The sequence below is a fragment of the Heterocephalus glaber genome, unplaced genomic scaffold (assembly GCF_053883595.1).
Source record: "Heterocephalus glaber isolate CG9 unplaced genomic scaffold, H.glaber_assembly_v1.0 deba00001600, whole genome shotgun sequence".
Lineage (NCBI taxonomy): Eukaryota > Metazoa > Chordata > Mammalia > Rodentia > Bathyergidae > Heterocephalus > Heterocephalus glaber.
In genome coordinates this window covers 9,719,018-9,746,636 of record NW_028258372.1, presented here as the reverse complement: position 1 = coordinate 9,746,636, position 27,619 = coordinate 9,719,018, and the positions used below count along the sequence as shown (strand labels likewise).

At 38.1% G+C, this 27,619-nt stretch overlaps 1 protein-coding gene across 1 annotated transcript in view; it reads right to left on the bottom strand.

The window, feature by feature from the left end:
- Fmo2 (flavin containing dimethylaniline monoxygenase 2) overlaps nt 1-23,602 on the bottom strand; it is a 31,849-nt gene extending 8,247 nt beyond the window's left edge. Inside the window, exons 1-5 of the mRNA XM_004853454.3 lie at nt 23,446-23,602; nt 22,937-23,074; nt 10,228-10,416; nt 3,913-4,075; nt 2,410-2,552 (exon numbers count right to left, since the gene is read on the bottom strand). Of these exons, the coding sequence (XP_004853511.1) occupies nt 2,410-2,552; nt 3,913-4,075; nt 10,228-10,416; nt 22,937-23,068 (627 nt within the window). The 5' untranslated portion in view covers nt 23,069-23,074; nt 23,446-23,602. The remainder of the gene's footprint in view (nt 1-2,409; nt 2,553-3,912; nt 4,076-10,227; nt 10,417-22,936; nt 23,075-23,445) is intronic.
- Between the last annotated feature and the right edge of the window lie 4,017 nt (nt 23,603-27,619).

The window sequence follows — 27,619 nt, the reverse complement described above, 5'->3', positions numbered from 1 at the left end:
TATATTGTGTTTACTTCCAGAATTTACTGAGGTTCTCTTTTGCAGATGATTTACCTCAGAGTGAAGTCTTCTTAGTTTTCACTGCTCTTTGGCAAATTTATCGTAAAAGGGGTCCCTAGTGGCTTTTACACTGACAGAGCAGGATTTCAGGATTTCATGGAGATGTGCGAAGACCTTTGGTCTAATACAAATCTTCAAAAATATATCTTTCCTTTTTTACTGTTATTCCTCCATAGTCCAAATGCATATTTGAAGTGCTTTTCAAATTTTTGCAATCATTTTATGAGTTGTTGTTTAAGGCTGTCCTTCATAATCAAATAAGATTCATTTGCAAGGAATTTAATTCACATACGAGGTTAAGATCACAGGTTCTGAATCCAGACTGCCTACCTTTGGATCCCAGCCCCACTACTTACTAGCTATGTTGTCTTAGGTGAGTTATTTCAACCTCTCTCGGCATCTGTTTCTTTATCTTCAAAATGGAGTCATAGCAGTTCCTGTCTCATGACATTATTGTTCAGATTAAATTAAGTGAAACGTGACGTATTTAAAATATTGCCTGGAAAGTATAAGCACTGGTAGCTCTTATTATTTTATAAGTTTAGGCTCCAGCAGGGGATTTAATACAATGCCTCACATCTGGAGTGAGCTAGAATTTGAAGACAAGTTTTGTGGGAAAGGGTCTCAATCCTTAGGCTCAGGCTGCTTTCTCTGAGGCGCATGCTTCAGTCTCAGAGCCAGAGATTTGGTTTTGGTGGGAAATGTATAGATGGGCCAGCACCATCCATAGTATCTTGGACGTTTCTTTGGGGCTGTGGAAGAGGGTTCTGTATCCTTGAACACACTCAGGATTTTGGTGAGTTTAGGTTGTAATTTTAAGCTTTGTTGATGGACCTAGTTCCATCTATTACATACATAGCTCTTGTAAATTCTCTGATAAGTCTTCACCAAGAAGGTTTGAGAGCATGTTACTTTGTATAGGAGGCTTTTATTATAATGCTAGATTTATGTGATTAATCAGTATTGAAGAGACACCCTATGCAAAAGATTAATGAGTTATATGGCACACAAATATTGCCAATGTAATTTCTTAATATTGAATCTGGCATCATAAGCAAGATTTTTAACAAGCATGACCCTTTTGGGTCTTACAATCCATGGTTTGATATCTTTGGAACATCTGTTCTAAGTTTGAATCACTGACCTGACCACATACCATGGTCTAGGATGTATCTTTACATGGCTTACAGTGAAGTCAGCTTGGCTCCTTTTACTTTCCCATCATGCTCCTCTCCTCTTGTTCATATGGTAAGTTTTCCCAGCATGAGGGAGACTGGGGCCAGTAGTTCCCACTGCCCTGCTCTGCTATTCTCGAAACGCGTATAGTCATTGCCTCATCACTGATTCCTCGTGCTGAGGTATTAAATCTTTGAAGAGTAAAATGTGACTTCTTCTCACAAGAAAGGTGAGGACTTCTTGGATCTAGTGAAATTTATTTATTTATTTGCTTCTGTTTAACCTACTGTGTTGGAAGGTTGGCTCTGACCAGTGGTGACTCTGAGAGGTCCAGTGTAAACCCTTCACTAGTCTGCTGGGGGGGCACCATGTTTGATTATTGCTTTTGGTAATCTCAAGCCCTCAAAGTATAAGACTTAGGATAGCAAAGTTTTGCTGGCCATGAGCATGGTTATGGTTAAGTCTTGTATGGGCAAAGACACAAGGCTGAGGAAGTAGTTTAAGAGCAGTAGGGCTCTTGAATTAGGCCTTATTGAGAGGGGATGCTTTGGGAAAGGACCATTAGCAGTTTTTCCATCTTTTCCCAGATCTGTCCTAGAATGAATTTACTCCTGACCATCTCCATCAACATTACTTATATTTTTGATGTTTGACTCTTTGGCAGTTCAGCTGGTGTCATTTTTGTGCAAGTACAAAGATAAGTATTTGGAAGGCCTCAGAAAGTACCTCAATACCTATGATCTTGCTTTGGGATTCTCCCCACCTATTAAATCTTCTTTTCATGGTAGCTGGGTCACTGAGGATTATCTATACTTAAGATAGATTTGCATAGCACTAAATTTCTAAAAGTCACTCCCCAAATAGGCACACATCAGCTTTTCATTAAACCCCCTGGGAAAAAACTAGGCCCTTTACACAGAAAATCATCTAGTTGAAATTTTCTATTTAAAAAATGAGGGAACCACAATCTAGAGAAGGATAAAGGCTGATTAGTGGCCCAGCTGGAAGATCAACTGTGGCTTCTTGAATTCCAGATTTTCTATGATAGCACAGTGGGCATCCAACCGACTAATTAATGAGTACAGGAGCCTTGATTTATAGAGCTTGGATTCTCGAATGCACCTCTTCTCCTTCGTCTCCCCCATAGTACAAGTTAAGTAGAGAGCATTGTACCTGAGCAGCATTTTTACTCAGCTCAGAGGCAATATCTGAGGCTGAGTTTCCTATTCCAATCACCAGGATGCGTTTTCCCTCAAATCCAATTGGGTGCTTATATTGACGGCTATGGAAATACTGGCCTTTGAACCGCTCAATACCTTCAAGGGAAAGAAAAGTCTGTGAACTTCCAAGTAAACAGTTATGTCAAGCTGCCTTTATAAACTTCTAAACTTTTTCTTTGTAGGGTCAGTTATTTGTCTCCTCTCTTCCCCTCTTACAGGAGTTACAACATCAGGGTCAAATGGCAAGCTCAAAGTAAGAATCCATAAGAAATATTAGGTACCATTCATGCAGTGCAGGACTCCAGAGAGGCTGTATGCAGAGACTGGAGCGTATGCTTAGTGAACAAACCACTGGTTTAGATGAATGATGCAGGGTCAGATGCTGCTTCTGCCTACCTATTCTCTTATTTTGGACTGTCTAACGACACTTTAGTATCACATAGCAGATATTCCTTTAAATATTTCTTAAACACGTTAGTAAATGCTGTCATGTAATTTTGTAATACAAGATTAACACTTATTCTGATCTTGTAAAAGCAAATGAAAACTAAAATAAACCAAAAACACAGAAATTGCACATTCAGTACACCAATAACTGATTGGTAGTTAATTGCAGATAAGCCTCCTGTGTTCTTTCACATTTCCCTGGAATACATGACTTCATTAAAGTATTTCCCTTTCATGGTGGAGTTACTTGAAAGGATCTTAATCATTGGTTCATAAAATGAGGTCCCTTGGAATGGATTAGAAATACAGAACTGTGGCCCCAGCCCAGAGCTACCGATTCAGGAATCCTAGGTGGATCCCAGAAATTTGTATTTTAAAGTCTCCCCCATGATTTTGTTTGGGAACCATTACTGTAGACAAGTGGGGCTCAATCCTAACTGCATTTTAAATCCCTCAAGCAAATTTGATTTCCCTGGCTCTACCCCATAGTGCTTGGCTCTTTGGGGACTGTACTCAGGCATCAGGGATTCAGAAGCTCCACTGGTGATCTGATGTGAGGCCTTGATCCACAACCTGAGAGTCCTGAGAAGGAACTATATTTTCTAAGGAAAGGGCCTGGGGAGCTTCAGGACTGATGGTTGTAGGGCTCCATTCCTACACTCCTTTCCCATTACTGTCCTAGAGCAGCATTTATTTTCAGGACTTCTGTCCAGTAACCTCTGAAGGGAAAGACTTCAAGGACCAAACAAATTTGCATGTATTCAGTAGGATAGAAAAAAGCCAAGATAGGCACATGGCTAGAAGAGCCTCCCCCATAGAGAGCTAATTAGTATGAGAATTCTCTGAAATTCTGGAAAACACGTAGTGACTTTGGAGGAAGTTAGCAGGACTCTATCCCAATCTTAATATTATCCCCTGTTGCAGCAGCCAGTCCTGCCTGTCAATCTGAATTGGATATAAAATTCCTAGAAATCTATTCTAACAAGCAAAGAATCCCCACAGCCCTCACCTGGAAATGACTTCAGTGGGATGTGTGGCTGGATGTGGTGACCACTGCAAACCATAACTGCGTCAAAGACAGCACTTTGCTCCTTGCCGTTGCTCTGAGTAACAACCTCCCATTGGCCAGATGATGGGAAATCTGGGTGTTTCTTCACAGTAAGAACGGTTGTCTTGAACAAACATAGAGAAGGCATCATTAACAAGTACTCTGGGATAACATGGATCTTGTCCAGGGCCTTGGAAGTAGGGATGGATAGAGTACAATGTGTAACTCAAGTTTGTTTCTTTTTTAGAGTTCATTGCAGGCCACTCAGTGTGCCTGTCTCACTCTTCCTTGGCAGGCAGGACTAAGGACATGATGCTTTGTGCAAAATTCCTGAGTCAGCAATGGGAACCAGTGGGTAAAGGGTGCTGCCTTGAATACAGACTTGAGTGAGAAAAGAGAAAGAAGGCAAGGTCTGGACAAGGAAACAAAATGCATGTAAGTCATGGAAGTAGTCCACATAGTGAGCATTTGTCAAGGATCTTTTATGTGTCTATGTCAGTATAAACTCTGGATTAAGGAAGATATTTCATGGGAAGTGCTGTGGAGAGTGCCTGGAATATTGTCAGCCCTCCTCGGAATGGTAGTTGTTAATGTTAATTATTTTTTAAGAATATATGATGCTAGCACTACAATTCATGATCTCATCTGAATGAAATAAGGTATTGTCTGGAGGTCTACTAGTTTTAAAAATGTTTGTAACTACTTCATGTCCATTGTATTTAAGAAACAATGTCAAATGAAAGCAAAACTTGTCCCCTTTTAGAGGAATGATATGCTTCTCTTTGTGTTTGCAAGTATTTGAAACTGTTATATATGTATTATGGTTTGAATAAGTGTCCCCCAAAGGCCCATGTGTTAAAGATTGGGCCATGGGCCATGAACTACTGGGATGTGGTGCAACCTGAAGAGGCGGGGCCTAATGGGAGGAAGTTAGGTCACTGGGGTATGGCCTTGAAGAGGGAAGATTGAGACTCAGGTTCTTCCTCTGTCTTTGCTTCTTAGGCACTATGAGGCAGGCAGCATTGCCCCACCACTCTCTCCCTCAATCATGATGTATTGCATTGCCACGGGCCCAATGGTAATGGGGTCAACTGACCATAGACTGAAATCTTTGAAACTCTCAGAATCAAATCTTTCCTCTTTTAAAGTGAGATATCTTGTTATTTTGTTAGAGTAACTAAAAGCTGATTAATGAAATATACCTTGCAAATTTTTTAGATATTTTTCAAAATACTGGGTTGGTGATTTTTGGAGCTGTCTCAGTTTTAAAAGTGTATATGAATAGAAGTGGAAAGCTTGCAAAAGGGCTTTAAAATAGGCAGATAGTTTTCCCTTGAGAGTAAAGATTTCAGATTTGTAGTTTAGGATGTCATATTAACTAATGTACTGTAAACCTTCGCTAGTCAAAATGTGGTTGAAGGACCACATCACCCAGGAGCTTGGTAGACACGTAGAACCTCACTCTTCACCCTTTGCTTGTGTAATCAGAATCCATATTTTACCAAGCTCTCCAGGTGATTCATACACACACTAAAGTTTGGGAAGTGCTGATAAAGATTACATTGTCTTTTAGTTTTAAGCTTTACAGTTTGTCTATGGATTTTTTTATATGAGGAGACATTCATTTTATTAATTTTTGATGGACTGTAGATTATCATGAGAGTAAACATCAGTGAAGGGGAAGACATTTTCATACAGCATTTGTATTAGTATTTTTGGATTGTTAGCTATATTGTTATCTGCTACTTCTTGAATTGAGCCTTAACATTTATATTTCTATCAGCTCAGAGACCAATAAATGGAAATAACTCTGCCCAACCCCTCTTCACTCTCCAGAAAACAATGTCAGCAATCACACAATAACCAAGAGAAATATCTCCCTGGCAACTTAAACATGATCTTTAAAATAACAGATAATATAAATTACATTTCAGAAGAGGGCAGTATGCTTCTTAAGTAGATTTACAGAATTTTGTGGACAAAGACCTGCAAAAACTTCTAATATTAAAAAAAACCATGTCTTTCATAGGATGGATATACCAAGAACAGGGAAAAATTACATTAAGTAAAACTAGACATTTTGATATATTTACGGATATAGAATTCCATCAAAATAAGCTGTAATACATTAAATATGATACAAGCCTGGTATATACAAAACTAGAATTACTAAGAAAATGAGATGTGCAGGTCTGCAGATGCCCTACTGGGGTCGCGAGTCACATGGAACACGCCGAATCAGCCTGCAATTCACTGGACACCCCGCGGCGCTCCTCTGTACAACCACCTGGTTCCACACTACAAAGATGCAGAAGACACCAGACCAGCAGACCACGGTACTGGGTCCTGCCGCTCCCGGCCCAGAGGTAGGGGCTACTGAGCCGCTGTCCTACTGCTCCTGGTCCAGAGGAAGGGGCTCCCTGGCCACCATCCCTCCTGCTGCTCCCAGCACAGAGGAAAGAGCTGTTGGACCACCTTCTGTCCTGCCACTCCCAGCCCAGAGGAAGGGGCTTCTGGGCCACCATCCATACCACTGCTCCCGGCCCCTGTCCCATCTCTCCCAGCTCAGAGGAGGTGATCCTCACGGGTGCCAACAGCAATCGAAATGAGAAAACACATAAATAAATCTCAAAACCAGACTTCCAGATCACCTACAGCAACCCCAAAGGGAAATGAGCTGGAACACTCTGATACTCAACCACCTGGACCCACTGAACTGGCAACAAAAGGGGATCTGGAAAAAATGAAATCAGAAATAATTTCTCAGATAACAGGAGAGATTGTGCCCCTAGTGCAAGACATGATTAATAAATCTAGAGAGGAGCTCAGGAACATGATGGAATTCCAACATAGGAAACAAATGGAATCCATAAAACAGATGCAAATAGATTTCCAGGACATGAAAAACTCCATTGAAAGTCTACACAGCAGAATGAGCCAATGTGAGGACAGAATTTCAGATATAGAAGATAAGATTGCAATTAGTGACCAGGAAAAGAAAAATTGCTTCAAAATTATAAGGGAACATGAGAAATCAATCCAGCAGCTGCTAGATGATGCAAAGAAGAGTAACATAAGACTGACTGGAGTCAATGAAGAAACAGGAGAGAGTGCAGATGACATAAAAGATCTCTTCACAGAAATAATGGCAGAAAACTTCCCAAGCAGGGGAAAAGAACTTGACATACAGATAAGTGAGGCATATAGGACTCGAAATAGCCTTGATCAAAAAAGTATCTACACATAGGCATATAATTGTTAAGATTCCAGAAACTCAACAGAAGAACAAAGTTCTACAAGCAGTTAGAGAAAAGAAACAAATCACATACAAAGGAAAGCCCATCAGAATCACAGCAGACTTCTCAACACAAACCATCAAGGCAAGAAGAGCTTAGAGTGACATATTCCAAGCCCTAAAAGAAAACAGCCTCCAACCCACATTGATGTACCCTGCAAAACTATCTTTCAAAATGGATGGAGAAATAAGATACTTTCATGACAAAGAGCACCTGAGGAACTTCATGAATACCAAACCAGCAGTCCAAAAATTTTCACACAATATCCTAGGAACAGACATTGAGGATCACAACTCCAGGCAGCAAAGCAGAATGAACCCATCTGGCATGACAAGAAATTAAATGTAAAGGGGGAGAACCCAACAAAAAGAAAAAGTCATGGCAATGACAAGTCAATACGTTTCAGTTATAACCATCAACATTAATGGTCTCAATTCACCAATCAAAAGAAACAGACTGGCAGAATGGGTCAAGAAGCAAAATCCAACAATATGCTGCACACAAGAAACACACTTAATTCAAAAGGAAACTCATAGACTGAAAGTTAAAGGGTGGAAAACAATACTCCATGCAATGGGAACCTGAAAAAAAGCAGGAGCAGCTATCCTCATTGCAGATCAAGTAGATTTCAAACCAACACTGATTAAGAGAGACAAAGGACACTACATCCTTGTAAAGGGAACAATCCAAGAGGAAGAGATGACAATCATAAATATCTATGCACCAAACACTAGTGCACCCAACTATATAAAACAAATACTAATGGACATGAAAAGTCATATATGCACTAATACAATTGTAGTGGGGGACCTCAGCACCCCACTGTCATAAATAGATAGATGAACTAGACAAAAAATAAGTAATGAAATACTAGAACTCAATTGAACTCTTGAACAAATGACCGTAACAAATGTTTACAGAGTCTTCTACTCCACAAAATCAGAATACACATTCTTCTCAGCTGCACATGGGTCATTCTCCAAAATAGACCACATACTCACACATAGAACATGTTTAAGTAAGTGCAAAGGAATTGAAGTTATCCATGGGGACATGGAAACTGAACAACACACTTCTGAATAACCAATGGGTCATAGAGGAAATTAAAGAAGAAATCAGACAGTTCCTTCAATTAAATGACAATGACAGTACAACATATCGGAATCTATGGGACACAAGGAAAGCAGTCTTACGAGGGAAATTCATAGCAGTGAATATGCATATTAGAAAACAGAATGAGCCCAATTAAACAACCTGATGCTGCACCTCAAGCTTCTAGAAAAAGAAGAGCAGGACAAACCCAAAGCTCATACAAGGGAGGAAATTATAAAGATCACAGGAGAAATCAATGCAATGGAGACTAAGAGAATGATACAAAAAATCAATGAAGCCAAGAATTGGCTCTTTGAAAGAATCAACAAAATTGACAAACCCTTAGCCAACCTTATCAGAAAAAGCAAAGAAAAGGCTCAAATCCATGCAATTAGGAATGAAAAGGGTGAAATTACAACAGACCCAGCAGAAATCCAGAGGATCATCAATACCTACTTCCAGAACCTATACGCCAATAAGATGGAAAACACAGAAGAAATGGACAGATTCCTAGATACATATGAATTACCAAAGTTGAATGAAGAACACCTAAAAATTCTAAACAACCCAATATCAACCAATGAAATTGAAAATGTAATTAAAACCTTAACAACTAAGAGAAGCCCGGGCTCTGATGGCTTCACTGTTGAATTCTGCAAGACATTTAGAGAGGAACTACTGCCAGTACTGTTTAAATTCTTCAATGAAATTGAAAGGTAAACAATACTCCCAAATTCATTCCTGGAAGCAAGCATCACCTTGATCCCCAAAGCAGAGAAAGACCCAACCAAAAAGGAGAGCTATAGGCCAATCTCACTAATGAGCATAGATGCAAAAATCCTTAATAAGATACTGGCAAATAGAATGCAGAAGATCATCAAGAAGATCATACACCCTTATCAAGTGGGATTCATCCCAGGGATGCAGGGATGGTTCAACATATGCAAATCAATCAATGTAATACACTATATCAATAGAGCCAAGGACAAAAACCATATGATTATCTCCATAGATGCAGAAAAAGCATTTGACAAAATCCAACATGCATTTATGATAAAAACCCTACCAAAAATTGGAATAAATGGTCTGTACCTCAAACTGATAAAAGCCAACTATGAAAAACCAACAGCCAATATCATACTAAATGGTCAAAAACTGAAATCCTTCACACTAAAATCAGGAACAAGACAAGGATGTCCACTATCACCAGTCTTGTTCAATATAGTTCTGAAAACATTAGCCATGGCAATTAGACAAGAGAAAGAAATAAAAGGAATAAAGATAGGAAATGAAGAAGTCAAATTGTCATTTTCAGATGACATGACACTGTATATAGAAGACCCCAAGAACTCCACCAAAAGTCATCTATTTGCATCTGTTTTATCAATTCCATTTGTTTCCTATGTTGGGATTCCATCATGTTCCTGAGCTCCAGAAAAAAGAATTAGCAAAAATTATTTCCAAAGCTTTCTGAAATGAAGGGAGAATGGGGAGTTTTAAAAACCCATATCTAAGAAATCTCATTTTTATAGAGAAGTTAAAAAAATTAACAGTAGTTTGACTTTTTTCCATACATCTTTTCAAGGGAAATGAAGCTAAGAACATTCAGTGGTAACATAATATTAATTTAAATGTAGTTTTACCATCAATATTATCATCATTCAAACTTTAACAGATGATTCCCTTCTGTTAATATAAACAATCTATAATGTCAGGGGTAATTACACTACTTTTAGGGTTTGGTGTCATGTTCCTACACTTCAACAAAAAAATTGCAGTGGGATAGCTTATTCACAGCTTTTTCATCAGCAGAGCAGTGTTTTTTAAATTATTATTTAAATGGGAACTGGATCAATAAAGAAAAACTGATTCCCCCACAGTACAATACCTGGAACTGAATATATTTTAGAAGATCAAACTTTTTGGCAAAAATTCTGAAATATTCCAGAAGTTTAGAATTGTGCAGAAAGTTTGGGAAATCTTCAGGCATTGGAAAGTCACTGAAACAGGACATTTCTTTGCTGGTGTTGGTGATGACAGATTTGTAGATACTTGCTCGGCCGTCTTCCACATTTTCCTAAAGAATCAAGTAACGTAATTAGTGGTAATTACATATTTTCAAAATCTCTTCCTACCCCTGAGCAATATGATTCTCCTTCTTTGCTCCAGGATGCCTAAAATATCCAGATGATGAGGCACAACATTTGTGGCCCATCATTCTGGAGGACAGGACCAGCTTTCAGCCTACCAGTGCTGCTCAGTGGAGAAGGGCGGTATTCTCATTGGTGGGTGTGGAGACATTTCTTTTGGCCCTGCAGGACATTTAGCTTCCCAGATTACCTACTTAATGTCAATCTTCGTGAGTTGGTTAACTTTTTCAATTTTCTCTAGCGAGTCTTTAAACTCCATCAGCGTCTTGAGCAACCACTAAGCCCTGGGACGTAGGACAGAGAACATACTGGAGAATTTCAAGTAAAATGAGTATATTGAGGGCAGGAAGTTTTCACATCTGCCTTTACTTTGTGCTTTATGGAAATCAACCCTCCTCCAGTGACAAAAGGGTGAACACCCTTGATACCAATCAGAACTTAAAATTAAATTTTAATGTTAGCAAGTGTGCTTTGGTAAAACCCAACTCAGTGCAAGATATGGTTGAGTTTATAATTTTTTTCTACAAGTAGACCTCTGCATAAATGTCCTTTATGTTAAATTGTGAAAAGAGCCAAATATGGCAATCTAGAGTGAGTGAAATGAGCATATGGTCCAAGAGGGTTTTATATTAAAAAAATTTAAATGATGTTATCCAAGAACTCCTCAGTAGATGCTTCGACATATGCAGAGACTAAGGCATGATCCAGAGAAATAGTGTTTAGTTTGACTTAGCATTAGGGTGGGTTGTAATGACATTTAAAGCTTGTAGAATTTCACTAATTAAAAAATGATAGTCTTACTTAAACAACACCATAGTATCTTCTACAGGATGATGAAATAAAATTAAAAAGTAAATATTCACCTTTAATCCAGCCACCATACTAAATCAATTGTGCTTGTTTTGGTCTCATCATGATTCATAGATAATCATTAATTTTGTGCCACACCTTTATATCTAGTTTCCTTAGATTTGGGGCAACACTGAAAGAGGTAGCCTGGACTAGCACAAGGGGCTTAATCTATAGAGTCGGATGCAAGTGTAAATCCATCTTTTTCAAACTGTGAGTCTGGACTGGTCAGTGCCTCTGAGCTTCAGTCTCTCATCTATACCGTGGAGATACACTAAGAGCTCAGTAGTTGTGTCCACTGTTACTGAGGAAGCTGTACCCTTTAGCTCAGCTCTCAGTTACAGTACATTGTACCCTGCAGTGTAAAAGGCCGCCTAGCCTGGCTGCTTTTGTTGACACTGAGTCATTGCCATAGACACCCTTACTGTTATTGCATAGGAGTTTCTGTCCAAGAGGTTTTACTTGATCTCAAAGATTGAAAAAAAAGATTAAACTTACGGGGTCTTGTCTCTTATGTGAAAAGCTCTCTGCATATATTGGACCTTCTATGACCTAATTTTAGAGGTGGTTAGCAACAAAGCTAAAGTGATGTTTAGCCTCAGATCATGCATTCTATCTTAGTTACTTTTCTTTTTGCTGAGATAAAATACCTGACACCCAAAGTTAAAGGAGCAAAGGTTTAGCTCACAGTGTGTAGAGGTTTCAGTCCATAATCAGCTGCCTCCAAGGAGGCAGGGTGGCATTGCAGACAGACATTGCAGAGGAGAAACAGTTCATGGTGAGTAGAAGGTAGCAAAGCAGTAAGGGATGACTACAGCTCTTTCTAACCCTTATATCTTATCTAAGCTACTTAGGGAGGGTAGCACTCACACCTTTAATACTAGTACCCTCGATTCTAGAACGACACCATGAATCAGTCCCAGCAGCACACACCCTAGATCCAGCCACCTCTGAAAAAGCCCATCTATGACTGCATGAGGCTTTGAGGGGGACATCTGGACACAAACCATAACAGTTCACCCCTTTACCCTCAAAGACTCATGCACAAAGGCATTTAGTCCATCTCTAAGAGTTGCCAAATTCCTAACAGTTTCAGCATTGCTGAAAAGTCCAAGTCCAAAGTCTCCTCTGAGATTTAAGGCAAACTCTTAGCTGCGAGCCCCTGAACAAACACTTCCAATATTTAATGGCACAAGATAAACATTTCCATTCTAAAAGTTACAAACAGGGAGATAGCAAGGAATGGGAACAAAGCAAGGCCAAAATCCAGCAGGGCAAAGATTAAATCCCACAGTTCTACTTCTACTTCCAGCATCTCTGGCAATCTGTGGTAAGTTATGAACTCCAAAGGGGTGGCTCCACCCCTAGGGCACTGCTGGTGGTCATAGCTCCCATGGCATCTCTCTGGGGTCAGCCTGCTCCCTCCATGCAGTTTTGCTCAAACAGTCCACATTCTTGGCTTCTTCAAATGTCTGGCGTCTCCACTGCACCTTTGGCTTTCCATTCACAGCTTCACACACTGCTCTCTCAGGGGGACAGTGCCTGGCCTACCAGGCCTTCTGAAATCTGGGTGGAAGCCTTCCTGACCCCACAACTCTTGAATTATGCATGCACCTAAAACCGGCACCATGTGGATGATGCCAAGATCTGCTGCCAGTAGTGAGGCTTCCTTCTCTTTTGGCTACAGGCGTCAAGTGCCTGGATCACTGAGCACTCTGAACTCAATCCTGAGAACAAATTCTCTATGCCACCACCGATTCTGGAACATGGTATTCTGGGGCTTTCTCTTCAAAGCAAATTCTTTCACCTTTGCAACTCAGAAGCTGCAAAGCCTTGAGTCCTGTTGGTTCTTGTGATGTCCCCAGGTCATCTTCTCTGTTGTCCTCTTTTGAAATACTTGGCTTTTCCTTGCTAGTCTTTTCAGTGGCCAATTTATCCTCTGTTCCATCTTTGCAGACCATAACTTTACTGGAGCTTCCTTTCTGGCCAATCTCACAACATTTTGAATCATTCTTCTGGGCTCTTTGCTCTTGATTCTCAACATAAATCTGGCTAAAAGCTCCCAGCAGTAGCCATGCCACCACTTCAACATTAGAGTATCTTGAAATTTCTACTGCCAGATCAATTAGTCTGACACCCTTAATCTCAGCCTTAGGCAAAGTCTCTGGACATGAGCAAATTGTAGACAAATTTATTGCCAAGCTGTAATACATTTCTGAAGTTCAACAGCCAATGCAGTCCTTTTTCCCAGCAAAAACCTCCTGAGCTGGGTCTTTACCAGCAGCATTTTTATCGGCATTCTGGTCTTTTGAGCTCTGACCAGAATCTCCCATCAAGTACAGCCTAAGGCATTCCAGCTCTACTTTTTCAGCTGGCATCTCCAAACCTTTCCTAACTTCCCCTTCCCACAAGCTAGTTCCAAAGGCTCTTGAGCCACTTGGCCAGGTAATGTCACAGAAATGACTTCACTTCTCTGGTACAAAATTCTGTCTTACTGTTCTTGTTGCTGAGACAAAAATACCGGACACCCAAAGTTAAAAGAGGAAAGGTTTATCTAGCTCACAATTTGTAGAGGTTTCAGTCCATAATTGCCTGGCTCCAAGGCAGGGTGGCATAGCAGACAGGCGTTGCAGAGGAGAAACAGTTCATGGCAGGCAGAAGGTAGCAAAGCAATAAAGGATGACCACAGCTTTCTATCCTTTATATCTTATACAGTCTACATAGGGCAGGTAGCACTCACACCCTTAGTAGTAGTGCCCTTGATCCTAGCATTGAACTATGAATCGATCTCAGAGTCACACATTCTAGATCCAGCCACCTATGACTGCATGAGGCATGCTGGGGGGCATCTACACACAAGCTGTAACATGTTCTAAGAAAAATATGTAGAAACCTTGCTAAATATTGGTCTATTGTTTGCCAATAGATTCTTTCCTCACTCCTACTTTACCTCTTGTCTTTTCACATTAATTAATTAATTCATCATTCATTATTTTTTTCACTCATGCCTTCCATCCAGTGTTTTTTATCAACAGTGTATTTACCTTTTTTGGACCAAATTTAAAAATTAGACAATAACTTTGTTAGAATTTCAATTGGTTTGGGAAAAGCTAGTCAGATTAGGGTATGGCAGCTTTCTAGGTGGTCGAATTTACTGTAGTGTTATTGTAACTGCAAATATGAGAATCTAAAGTAGATTTGAAATAGAATATGAAAGGGATTCTGTCTCATATATGGGGATAGAATGATCTAAACTTTAGATGAATAAGTAATGGTATTTTATTTTCAAACACTAGCTTCAGATTATAAACTGATGTGCAGAGTTTTCCTGTTTGTTTCAGCAATGATTGAACACAGTGTCCTTGGCAAGACTGAATGTTTGAATTTGTTATTCAACTAAGTTCTTAAAATGAGGAATATTTAATTCAGCAAACAGATACTATTTTTTTCCTAAGACCTAATAATTCTGTAAGTAGTACAGAGTGAATGAGAGGTACAGAGTCAGGCCAACTTGTTGATATCCTAATTCTACCACGTTTAATGGTTTTGTTATCATGGACAAGTCACATAAACCAGTTCCCTCTTTTCCCCCTGTAAAATGGGGCTCATTAATAACTCCAACATGAAACAGTTTTTATGAGGCTTTACTGGGATTAAGTGCTTAACAATTCTTGGCTCAAAATATATGCTCAGTAAATGTTTGCTTCCTTTGCTATTATTATAGGTCACTAAAGTTAAACTTATTAAAGTATCCATAGATTAGGATCAGTTAAACTAGGACTGTTATACAGGAGACACAATAGTATTTTCTTTTAAGACTCAGTAAATTGTCTTTAAATTGTCGTTAGATTTTCTATATGGTCAAATTTTTAAGAGGAATTTGTGTTTTAAAAATATCTGATTCTGATATCTGGGCCTCGATAGTAATCTTAGGGTCAGGGAAAAATTTCTCTTTATAGGTTTTATTTATGTAGTTTATCAGCAAACAATAATGACATCCAAATTTGTCCTCTGAAGATTAAGTGATAATTTTTATTGTTGGGTCAGCTGGTAGACAGCAACTGAAGAAGAAGCAATGCTTTGTTGGGCTGGAGGTGTAGCTCAGTGGTAGAGCCTTTGCCTAGCACATGCAAAGCCCTGTTTCCGTGTCCAGCATCACAACACACACATGCACACATGTACACACACATGCATGCACACACACACAAAAAAGGCCTTACAAGTCCTTCTTCATACATTAGTTGGCTGAAGTAGGTGTCTGTGTGTTTGGCAAAATCTAGTAAAATTGTCATAGTTTTCCCAGGAGTAAGAAGGGAGGATGATTACCAATGACTTAATGAGTGTGTGTGTGTGTGTGTGTGTGTGTCTGTGTGTGTGTGAAATGCTTATTTTCCCAAGGCCCCAAGCTTGGAGCTAGGGAAAAGATGCAAACATTACAAACAGAGTTTCTAGACCATGGAGCTTATTATTATATTTAACTAAAATATACTGGGGCTTTGGGATGAAGACACAGGCTTCATCCTGAAGGATGTGGCTTTCAAAACAGATAAATTTCACTCACATAGTTATTTAAAATATAAACATTGCCTAAAAATGAACAAATGCCTTTAATCTGCATTTCCTTATGGGTAGAATTTGCTATGGTTTACCTATTGAATGTAAATGATCATATGTTAGAGGATTTTCCTAATTTATATCAAGAAAAACTAGTATAGCAGAACTAGTTAGTTTGTGTAGCAAAACTAGTTGTAAAGATAACACTGATTTTGAATTTAAGATCTTTTGACCATGAGCTGGACTGAAGTTTATCTTTGACTATGAAAATAAAAAGGTCATTTAAAATTTTTTTATTTTTAAATTTTTTACTAGTCCAAATTTGCAGTGCATAATGCTTACATCTGTTATGGGGGGTTGGTACACGCACATAACATATTTTAATTCTTTCTACTGCCCCTCCCCTACCTCCCCTCACCCCTTCATCTCTTGGCCCCCTTCCCATTTGCAAAAAATCTATCTCCCTGTTTCCTATCATCTGTGTTCTAGAAAATAAAAAGGCTGTATGAGCTTAAGGGTGACATTCACTCAAAGGATCAAACTTATACAGCAAAAGTGACTCACTTATTACACATGTGAAGCACAAAACCTTACAAATTAGCCTTTGTGCTTATGGGCCACCACTATTTTGACCTTACCAATCAGTACTTGGTTCTCACGGATAGTTACTATAGTGAGCTGGAAATGATAAAATTGCAAAGCCTGCTCCACTGCTGGTGGGAGTGTAGACTGGTGCAACCACTGTGGAAATCAGCATGGAGATACCTCAAAGAACTAGGACTGGAAGTCCCAGTTGACCCCGCTATTCCACTGCTGGGCATCTTCCCCAGAGAATTAAAAGAATCATACCACAGTGATATATGTGTGCCCATGTTCATAGCAGCACAGTTTGTGATAGCTAAAACTTGGAAACAGCCCAAATGCCCATCAACTGGAGACTGGATAAAGAAAAGGTTTTTTTTTTATAAAATGGAGTACTACTCAGCCATAAAAAATGAGAAATTAGAGTCATTTATAGCTAAGTGGCTGCACATTGAGGCGATACTCTTAAGTGAAATAAATAGGACACACATGTATGAATACCGAATAGTTTCTCTGGTGTGAGAAACTGAAAGTGTAAATAAGGACTAAAATGTATAATAGGTAATGTGAAATAGGAAGAAAAGGGGCAAAGGGGAAGAAAGTGGGAGGGCTAGGGGAAAGGATAGAAGGGAATGGGATTAATATGAGAAAATGGACAAATAGGAACAAAATCTTTGTAAATAGGGAGGAATGGAGGGATTGAAGGGAGGGCTGGGCAAGGGTGAAAAATAAGAACCAAGAGATTATGTAAAGGTGCAAATTTCCAATGATGAATGTCATTATATTGTATACCTAAAATGTACCAATGATTAGAACGAATAATCGATAATGTAAAATAGGAAGAAAAGGTCCAAAGGGGTAGGGGTAGTGGGAGGGGCAGGGGAAAGGAAAGAAGGGAAAGGAAAAATGCTGAGAAATGGAAAAATGGAAATAAAGTCTTTGTAAATAGGGAAGGGTGGAGGGGGTGAAGGGAGGGCTAGGAATGGGGAAAAAATAAGAACCAAGATGCATTATATAAAGGTACAATTCCCAATGAGAATTGTAATTGTGTTGTATACCTACAATGTACCAATAAAAGAATTTAATAAAGTGCAAAAAAAAAAAAAAGGTAAAATTGCATTTCTTTAAAAGTGTTCTGTCATTTTCTCTTTTCTTTCTTCCTGGTGAGGTTTACTTCTATCTGTTTCATTACTTGAATATGATTGAAACTTTTTCATATAAGTAAAATGCTAATTTATTAATTTATGGAAAAACTATGGTTTATTGATTGAAACTTTTTACTTCCTTTTCCTACAGTTAGAAGCAATATTGTGGTTCCTCAAATATGCCTTTGGGCCAATTGCATTAGAATAATTTAGGGGAGCTTTGAAAAATCTGAAGTCTGAGTTGGTTTGGGTGGAGCCAGTTGTCTGTCTTTTAGTAGTTCTCTCTAGCTGATCCTGGTTGTGCAATGAACTTCAGGAACGATCATCTCTAGGATGCTGTCACTGCATTCTGCTGTCTTCCCATTCAGCTAGTACCTTCCTAAATCACTAGCTTTGGTCACTGAGAGAGTCTTCTAATTAAACTTTCTGACATAGTTATCACTCCCTTCCTTTACTGCCCACAGGGTAAGAGAATACTCACTGGCATAGGCCGCGGTCAGGAGACTGGACCTCATTCTGTTCTCTCTAGCCTCGGCAGTCATCTCTGATTCACCTGTCTTTGTTCCAGCAGTAGACTGTGACTTTCTATTCTCTTAAGTGTACCAGTTTATTAAGTTTCCATAACTTTGTAGATGCTGTTACTCTGCCCAGAAGAGCATTTCTTCATATTCACATGCCTCATTTTTACTTATGGTCAAGATAAATGAAAGACACACATGCTATTTACTACTTCTTGCCAAGACAAATGAAAACATCACACCATGGTAGCCTGTGCTGTTTTCCACTGAGTGCGGTTCTATGCTTTCATAGAATTCAGTGTATCAGCCCTTATACAATTGCACTCTGATAAGGATTTTCATTTGTATTTCCCCCGTAAAGTAAAGAGCTATGCATTTCTGTACGTTTAGTACTCAGCACATGTCTGGAGCACAGTAGGCACTCTGTCAATTCATTTTTTTTTTTTTTTTGGTACTGGGGATTGAACTCAGGACCTTGCTCTTGCAAGACAGGTGGCAGAACCACTGAGCTAAATCTCGGCCCTCAGTGCATTTTTTAAATGAATGAGAGAATGACTAATGTTAACCAGAAGATTTTTTTTGGTCACTGAAAAAAATGGCCTAGTGATATTAAAATGGGCATTCAGTAGCACAATAGAAACAAGCAAATGGCTTGGCTGATAATATGCCACAAACTGTCTTCTGTTTTATGCATAAAACATAGTGTTTCTGATAGTATACCAAACTTTGTTTTAGTCTATGTGTGCAAATAGTACTTCTTAAAAATATTAGGGAAAAGTTTTCAGGTGTGATGGCATGTGCCTGTAATCCCAGCATCCAGAGACTGAGGCGGGATGATCAGTGAGTTTGGGGCCAGCCAGGGCTACATAGTGAATTCAAGCCTACATAGTGAGGCCAGCCTGAATTGCATAGCAAGACCCCATCTCCAAAAAAAAAAAAAAAAAAAAAAATCAGAAAATTAATGAAAGTATATCTAAATTGGTAAAGAGACCTAAAGGACCATGTTATTTTATATTTGATTGCCTGGAAGTTACACATATCTAACATGTTAAATTTGGTTCCATTATATGTGTAAAGGTCCTGAGTTCAATCCCTGATACCAGAAAAAAAATGTGTAGCAGAGTAAAAAAGCCTATTATATTGAATTATATTGTGATTAAATTTATCCAAGAGAACTTGTGCAAGCAAGACAAGCATTAAGTAAGTCTGTTATCTATTTTGGAAAGGAAGTGGCTCTTTGCTCTGAGACAGTCCTACATAATGTTATACTTTAAATGAACAAAATTAATTAGCACATGCCAACTAAAACAGGAGAAAGGCCAGAAGGAGTAGAACAAATAGAGAACATGTGTAGGTCATAGTAGGTATGGAGATGGCACCATTTGGAAAGTTTCATTTGGTGATATCTCAGGTACTTGCTTCACATTTTTATCTTCTGGTGATGAACATTTTAATTAATAACTTTGACAGAGACATATGGTCAAATTTGTGTGTGCCCTAGAGAGGCATAGCAGAGATGATGGTGGATTGAAATTTTGAATAAAATGTTCTTGACCATTGATCAAACCAACTAAATAATGCTTATTACACAAATGTGACTTTTTCTAGATAGGCTAAAAACTAAGTTTCATAAGGATAGGAAAGCAGTGACTTTTGTTAATTGCTCAATGAAAAAGACCAGAGAGTTTTAATTGCTCTCCAACTAAGTAGGAATCCTCAATATATTGTGAGAGGAAGCATGATGTGAAGCCCATATATATTTATTCTCAGGATTGTGACTGATTCTTTTTTTTGGTACCGGGGATCGAGCTCGGGTCCTTAGCTTGCGAGGCAGGTGGTGGAACCACTGAGCTAAATCCCCGGCCCTATTGTGACTGATTCTAAGATCACTGAACCACTTAGTCACTATGGCCAAGCCATGTATCCTTGGTTTTTTATCTTTAAATTGCTATTAATTAATAAATAATGTAGGAGGTTATTGTGAATATAAAATGAGATAGTGCATATGCAGATAATTAGGAAAATGCTAGTTTTTATTTTGTGAATGCTAAAAAATTAATGCAACACGAGACTGTTGTAGTGGAGGTATAGTATTCAAGCCAAGCACAGTAAAAGTCATGGTAGGCAATGGTTAGACCAATTGATTACAAATTTGTTGAGGGCAGTGATTGTGTCTGAGTCATTTTTAATTCTCTAATGCAGTGCCTAGCACCTCTTTGATCTTGAAAAGAATATTTTGAGAAATAAATTCATTTGGAATATTAGATCTTGGAGGAGTCACATTTAAAGAGACAAAGGAAAAGAGACCAAGAAAGAGATACATCTAGGGAATATTATATGAAGATTAATTAAAACAATTGAGCATATATAGCTGGGGAAAAGAGCCTTGTAAAAAACCAAACCAACAAACAAACATCTAGGAAAACAGAGTACTATGTACTTAAGTTCTTTGTGAATACAAAAGATCAGGAGCAATAAAGGAGTCAGAATAGGTTAGTGACTAAAGGAAAATCATGTTTTTTTTCTCTCAATACCTCTAAAAGGTTATCAAATGTGAGGGCCCAGCAGTGATACAGATCTTCATTTCTGTTCTTTTTTCATCTGCTATGTCCCTGTAAGCAAGTTATTTATCCTAAACCTCAGTTTCCTATTCACATATCAAGGAAAATAATCATATGACCTACTTCCTGCGGATATTTTGGAGGAAAATGATACATGCTAAGTACTTTTCTGCTGGGAGTGTTGAAAAACTACTCACCATGCCTATGTTTCAAAAATGACACTAGGGGGAGCTGGAGAAATGTTTGGAAGAATTCAGAACTGTCTAGGCTGGATGTGGGACAAAGATTTAAAAATCTTTGTTTTTGTTAAACTTGTCACCACTACATATGTTAAGTGGTCTCACAAGATTTGTGTGTTAAGTGCAAGAAGTTAATGAATAACTCATTTTAAAATGGATTCTGAATGGTAGAGCTGTCAAGGGCAAAGTTTCTCAGGGATGGGGTTGGGGCTCCCTGCATCCTCTACAGTGCCTCCTGCTCTTGGCAGTCCACTCCCGTGATAAACTGAGACCCTCACATAGCTTTGGTGGCGCCTATGCCATCTTTTCTATTATATGCTTCACTCTGCAGTGAGCACACTGTCTTCAAGTGGATCAAAGTGTTTACATTTATCTATTGAATATAACCTTAAAACAAGTTTGGAACATGATATCCTTACGGGTTGCAAACAGTTGTGTATTTAACCCTTTAATATCCAATACGGATTAATTAAGTCAGATTTTAATTTAGCTTTTCCAATCAATAGGCAAATATCTCTTATCTTAAAATATCAGACACTGAGAGTAGGATAATATAAATGTTTGGGGGAAGAAATAGCTTCTTAGGATTCATCAAATCATATTTTTGATAGGTTACTCTAAGTAACTCATTTCTTCTGCTAACAAATTAGTAATAAATAAGGAACATTTGACTTTAAGCATTAAATTTCAAGTTAGATAATAAAACAAGAGTGGGAAATTTATTATGTAAAGTTATTATGATTTCTACATTTTTTTTTGGTATTGGGGATCTAACTCAGGTCCTTAGGCTTGTAAGGCAGGCAGCGGAACCACTGAGCTAAATCCCCAGCCCTCTACATTTTTTTTTCTTGGGTTAAAAATCCACCTGGGTAAAAAAAAGAAAAAGAAAAATCCCAGTTGGAATCTACATGTGAATCCAAAATGGACAAAAATCACATGGAGATCAGTAGTTAGTAAGAAATGAGTATGATTCAACCTGTTTTTCTAGTTTTCTTCTCTGCAAAGCTACCTGTCTCATAGGAATCAATTTCTCAATTGTTAACTCTGAATGTGTATACATAGTTGAATTAACAGATTTTTAAATTTGGTATTTGTGCAATGTTTGCTAAACTTGTCTAATGATAGAATTCGTTTGAGATTCTTATTAGAAATCTTCAAGATATTGTGATCCTTCAAGCCTAGTAACCCATACTTTTAAGAATCCCTCTGTTTCTGGTGGCCATGCATATTTCAGAAACTTAATATTAAATAAATCTCTTTTGGCATGAGGTTCAGTTTGAATTGGCAAAATACATATTCTGGATGACTTTGCCATCTCCCTGACTGGCCAGCATTTAGGAAGAACCCTTTGGATGCTTTCTGCTAACATGAGAGTCTGCCCTTCATGGATCCGAACCTTTTTCTCATCTCTGGATTGTTCTCAAGCATTTCATTTACTCACCTAGATATACCTGATGCATGATCCTAAAGTTACTGTTCCTATGTTTCGAACAAGAAAGCGAGTGTGGGGATGTTTATAAGGAAGGCCGTAGCTGCTAAAGAGTCATATAGAAAATAAACATTTTTTTTGTCAAAATAAAATGAAGCCAGAAGTCATAAGGGCCCACCTTCTCTGAAGAAGCACTTGGTTCAATGATGAAATGGAAGTAGGGTCTTGAAAAGAATCCTTGCTACCTCGAGATTTTAAAATATTCTCTAAGAGTATATTCTCTAACTAGTACATCAGAGAATGACAAAAGCCTGTGTTGTAAGACAATTGTTAGATACAAAAGAAGAAATTCTTTACATATTTTGCCTGGCCACCTGCATTGTTGTGGTATTGACCTGGGGAGAGAGGTGCCAACCTATGACTTCAGTTCTTGTATAGCTGTGTAAAAAAATTCAAAATGAAGTCGGATCAAAGTTACTTAAGAAATTGCCCAATAAGTCCCTTTAGTAGCTATGATTCACCCTGAAATAGCAGCATAACTTACTCAAGAAGCAAGAAAATCTCACTTACTTTGAATCTCCACAGCCCTCCGATATCTTCAGTCCTCTCAAAGCAAGTGGGCTCAAGTCCCTCATCCACACAGCATTTCAGAGAGATCAAGCCACTGACCCCAGCTCCAATTACCACCACCTTCTTTGCCATTGTCTCCTGTCAAGGAATTGACCAATCATTAGCGTTTAACTGGGACAAAAAGAAAGAGAATCCTTATGATGTGGTCAAGTAACTGGCCTTAAACATTGTATCCATGGTAATTTAGTAAGCAGCACTAATTGAATATGTAATGCCTCACTAATCAAATTCAAATCTTTTTGTCCTTTTGAGAGAAGCTGAGTTGTCTTATAGACTTCACTGCAAAACTTGTTTACAGGGTCTTTGTTTTAACATGAAAAAGCAACCATTTAATGAGACAAATTATTCAATAACCTATTAGTAGGCATATGAGCCCAGGCTCCAGTATGTTCTTTAGCTAGAATTCCAAGAATTTCCTTCTTTGCTCTTGCCCCAGCTACCATTCTTACCTTTGTTTTTGTCTTTTAGCACTGTCTTTTTGACAGAACAGCTTTCTCTGTTGGCTGTGTGGTGGCAGACCGAAGAAGAGTTTTTGAGTTGAAAGTGACTGTGAGAGATAGGAGGAGCTTCTTGCTCCTCCTTCTGCATTCCACCAGCTGAACCTCTAAGGACTTCCTTAGTCGTCCTGAGATTATGCAAGAAGCTCACATCTTGAGGTCAAGAGTAATGATGGAATGTCCTTAAAATAACAACATCTACACTTAACACTTAGCACACGGATGGTTTACATTTTTTATAATGGGTATAATAAATGTGCATTGACAAATTTTTAAAATTGAATAAATTAAAAGACGTTAAAATCATCTCTAATCTCACTATCCAGCGACAACTATAATAGTGTAAGCATTTTGGTATGTTCTTCCATCTAATTGTACATACGTGTGTACATGAACAAAAATAGAATCATACTCTAAGTGAAATTTCCAATTTCACTTTTGGTTTTCCAGTATACCAATAACTTTGTAGCTATGGGAGCATTTTAGTGGTTGCATGAATTCCCTTTAGTTGATGGGCATTTCTGTGTGCTAGGCACTGTTTGGCATGTTGCTACAGGCATATCGCTGTGCCTGTAGCAACAGATTGTTTCCCTGTTCTCATGGAATTTGCATTTTTGTTCTGGCCTGGTTCTTTCAGACTTGATGAATTCTGGATCTTAGCATACTGTGATGTGGTTACCCGTCCCTAGATCGCTCCCTCTATCCAGACCTACATCTTACCTTGATTTTCCTGCTCATGTGTGTGCCAGCTTAGATGTACCTACTGAGACTTCTAAGATCTTACTATCTATTGTCCTCTTTTGGACTTGATAAGTATAGAACAAAATTTCTTTTGTTTAAAATCTCAAATATTAGAACATTTCTTAGAAGGCTAAATCAAGAAGCTATAAAGTCCATCTGTACCTTAGATATAGTCAAAATGCTAAAGGCAAAGTACTCTTTTTCCTAACCCAACAAGACCAGTGGCTCTCTAGGGAACTTGATATTTTGCATAAATTCATTGGATAAATATCAGTCATTTCTGAGGTGCTAGACACTAAGTGCTGTAGGTGCATTTATTAAAAAAAAGAGCAAACTCCTTGTCTTTGTGGGCTTAGATTTCTAGTGCAGAGACCCTGATAGTCAATCAATAAAATAAAATATAAAAAAATAGTAGATGATAAGAGTTATGAAAAAAATAAAGCAGGGAAGGGAGGGCTTGGGAATATAGAAGTGAACTTATAATGTTCAACAAGATATTCAGCGGGCATAGTTTTCTCTGCAATTTCCCAAACTGACTGTGATTACGATGAAAGGCTTTGTCTGTCCATACAGTAAGTGCAGCAACTCTACGGGAAGAACAACAGATAACAACAAAGATAACAATGGATGACTAAGACACAAAAGAGCTGAACACATTTCTCAGTTAAAAATAAAAAGAATTGTTATTTTATTGACAGTTTGCAAATTTCGTAAATAGACTTTGAGCAATTCTCCAGTTCTCTCCCTTCTGTAATTAATTATGATATCACAGACTCCACCTTGGTAATATTGTGCCTGACCATCATACAGAGAAGAGTAAACATCTAGACAAGCTAGTGAATTTTTTTAACTGTCTGAACCCTTGGGAGGTAATAGAGGCAGATGATCTGGTTCTCCTCCAGAGGTCATCTATGTGGAGACATTAATGGCATTTTGTGCCACACTAAACACCTGTGTTCACAATAGCATGCATCAGCTCACAAATGAATCATAAAACACCTGGCCAATTTCCTATTAGTAGACTTTTACATTCCATCAAGTTTTTGGTATTATAAAAATACTATATACTTTTGGGACATCTCTTCCACATTTACCTACTCATTTTCTTGGGATAAGTACCTCAGATAGGAGTTACTGAATTAGAATGTGCATGTTTTCAAGTCTGCAGTGCTTCTCAAACTTCAGTGTGCACAGGAAACACTTGGAGATCTTGTTAAAATGCCCAAGTGGACTGAACAGATATGGAATAGCTTTAAGATCCTTTATTTCTAACAAGCTTCCCGTATTTAGACCATATTTAGAGTGGCAAGCTTCTAATACATTTTGCATATTTGCCTTCTAGGAAGCAGATATATTTTCATAGTATTTTATGTTTACGAAGTGTTTTAAATTGTAAACACATTAATTTATTTTGCTAGTTTAGCAACAGAGGCATTATCACCCATCCCTTTTTTGTGCCTATGGAGATAGGCCTGGCAGTGTTACCATACCATGTTACTAGAGAGACTGCATCACCAGAATGGCAGTCAGCTTCTTAAAACCCTGTCCACTGAAGAAACTTTTGGTGTTTAGCCTAGAGGATATGTGTTGAAATTCCATAATAATTGCTTTCAGGAAGTCTACTATATGGAAAAGGTCAGAGAAGCCCCTTCTGTGTAGAATCAAAAATCTATCTAGGACTTGTGAATCTTTCACTGTCAGTATTGAAACAGAGGTTGGGTGACCACGTGTTACTGAATAATACAGGGATCCAGGTAGCATGTGATGGTAGAATAAGTTGTTACTGTGTAACACAAGAGTCTAGCATCTGATGTCAGCCTATCATTTAAAGTTCTAAAAAAGTTTTACTTTTGATAAAGTATTCTTATCTATTTTTTCTTTGCTTTTGTTTGTGCTTTTGGTATCATATTTGTGAATTCTTTACTTACTGGGTGTTAGACTTTAACGAAATTTTCTAAAAATGCAAATTGCATGGGGTTATTTTGACAAACCAGGGTGGAAGCCATTGCTCAGAACAGGTGGGAGAAGCCTGAAGTAGAGATGGGAGGCAACCTAACCAGTCGTCAGTGAGAGACTCCATAATACCTGCCACGTCTCACTACCTATTGTTTACCAGAGATTTTCCAAGCTTTATCTGGATTAAGTTGCTTGATTGTTACTACAGTCCTCTGAAGGACTAAATTTTGTCACGGTAACTGAATGAGAACATTGATACATAGAAGAGTTAAATAAAATGTGAAAGTCACACAATAAGGAGGGCTTTGAATCCAGGCCATCTAATTCCACAGGATGTTCTTTTAATCATCATATCAAACAAACACAGAGGAAGCAGTATTGTGAGAAGCATGTGTTGAAGGATATTAATTATGATAATTAACTAAATGAGTCTATAGAACATCTGGGCTAATTCTTCTTCCTTCCTACTTCTACTCATCACTTCCTAGCACAGAGATGGGGAACAGTAGTATTTGGCTCTAGTATTAATTCTAATTCATAGAAAAAATTTCAAAGTCCTTAGAGGCATGTTCATGTTTATATTCTTCAAAACCTAGCGTACTTCCTAAACTTCATTCCCATATAACTTTTTGCCATTTCCTCAAAGTTAGCCATTTGTAGAGTCCCACAGCTCTTTTTTGAAAAAATGTAGGCTGATAACTTTTGTCTTTAATTGAAATATTTAATCTTTCTACATTTAATCTATAAATCTACCACTTATCCTGTTTGCCTCACTTGTTCTCTATTCTTCTGTTGTACCCATTTTTGGGTTAATGAACTATTTTCATTTCTTCCTTATCACTAGCTTGTTTTCTACCATTTTTTAGAAATATGCCTAGGGATTAAATTATGTATCTTTGCCTCTTTAAAATATAAAATATATTTGTATTTGACCACTTCCAAGACAATGGAAGGTATACATACCACTTTAAATTTATTTACAACCTACGCAGCTTTTTTATACTATTGTCATGTATGTTTCATTATTTTTGTGTTTAATACTTCACAAGACAGTTTGGTTATTGCTTCATACAATCAACATTCATTTAAGTTTACACACAATTTACATTTTCACTCCTTAGTATTTTAATGCTTCTATTCAAGATCACTTCATTTGGCCAAATAATTTTAATATTTCCTTTAGTGTGGGTTTTCTGGTGACTCTCTTATTCTTCTCTTTTGAGTATGAATTATTTTACCTATTTTTGGGGGGCTTTTTTGTTTTTGTTTGTTTGTGTTTTTTTATTTTTTGGTACTGGGGATGAAACTCGGGACCTTGTGCTTGTGAGGCAGGTGGCGGAACCGCTGAGCTAAATCTCCGGCCCACAAGCAGGTTTTTGATAGTAAAGCACATATCTGATGTCAGCCTGAGGAGTAGGAGATTCAAGAA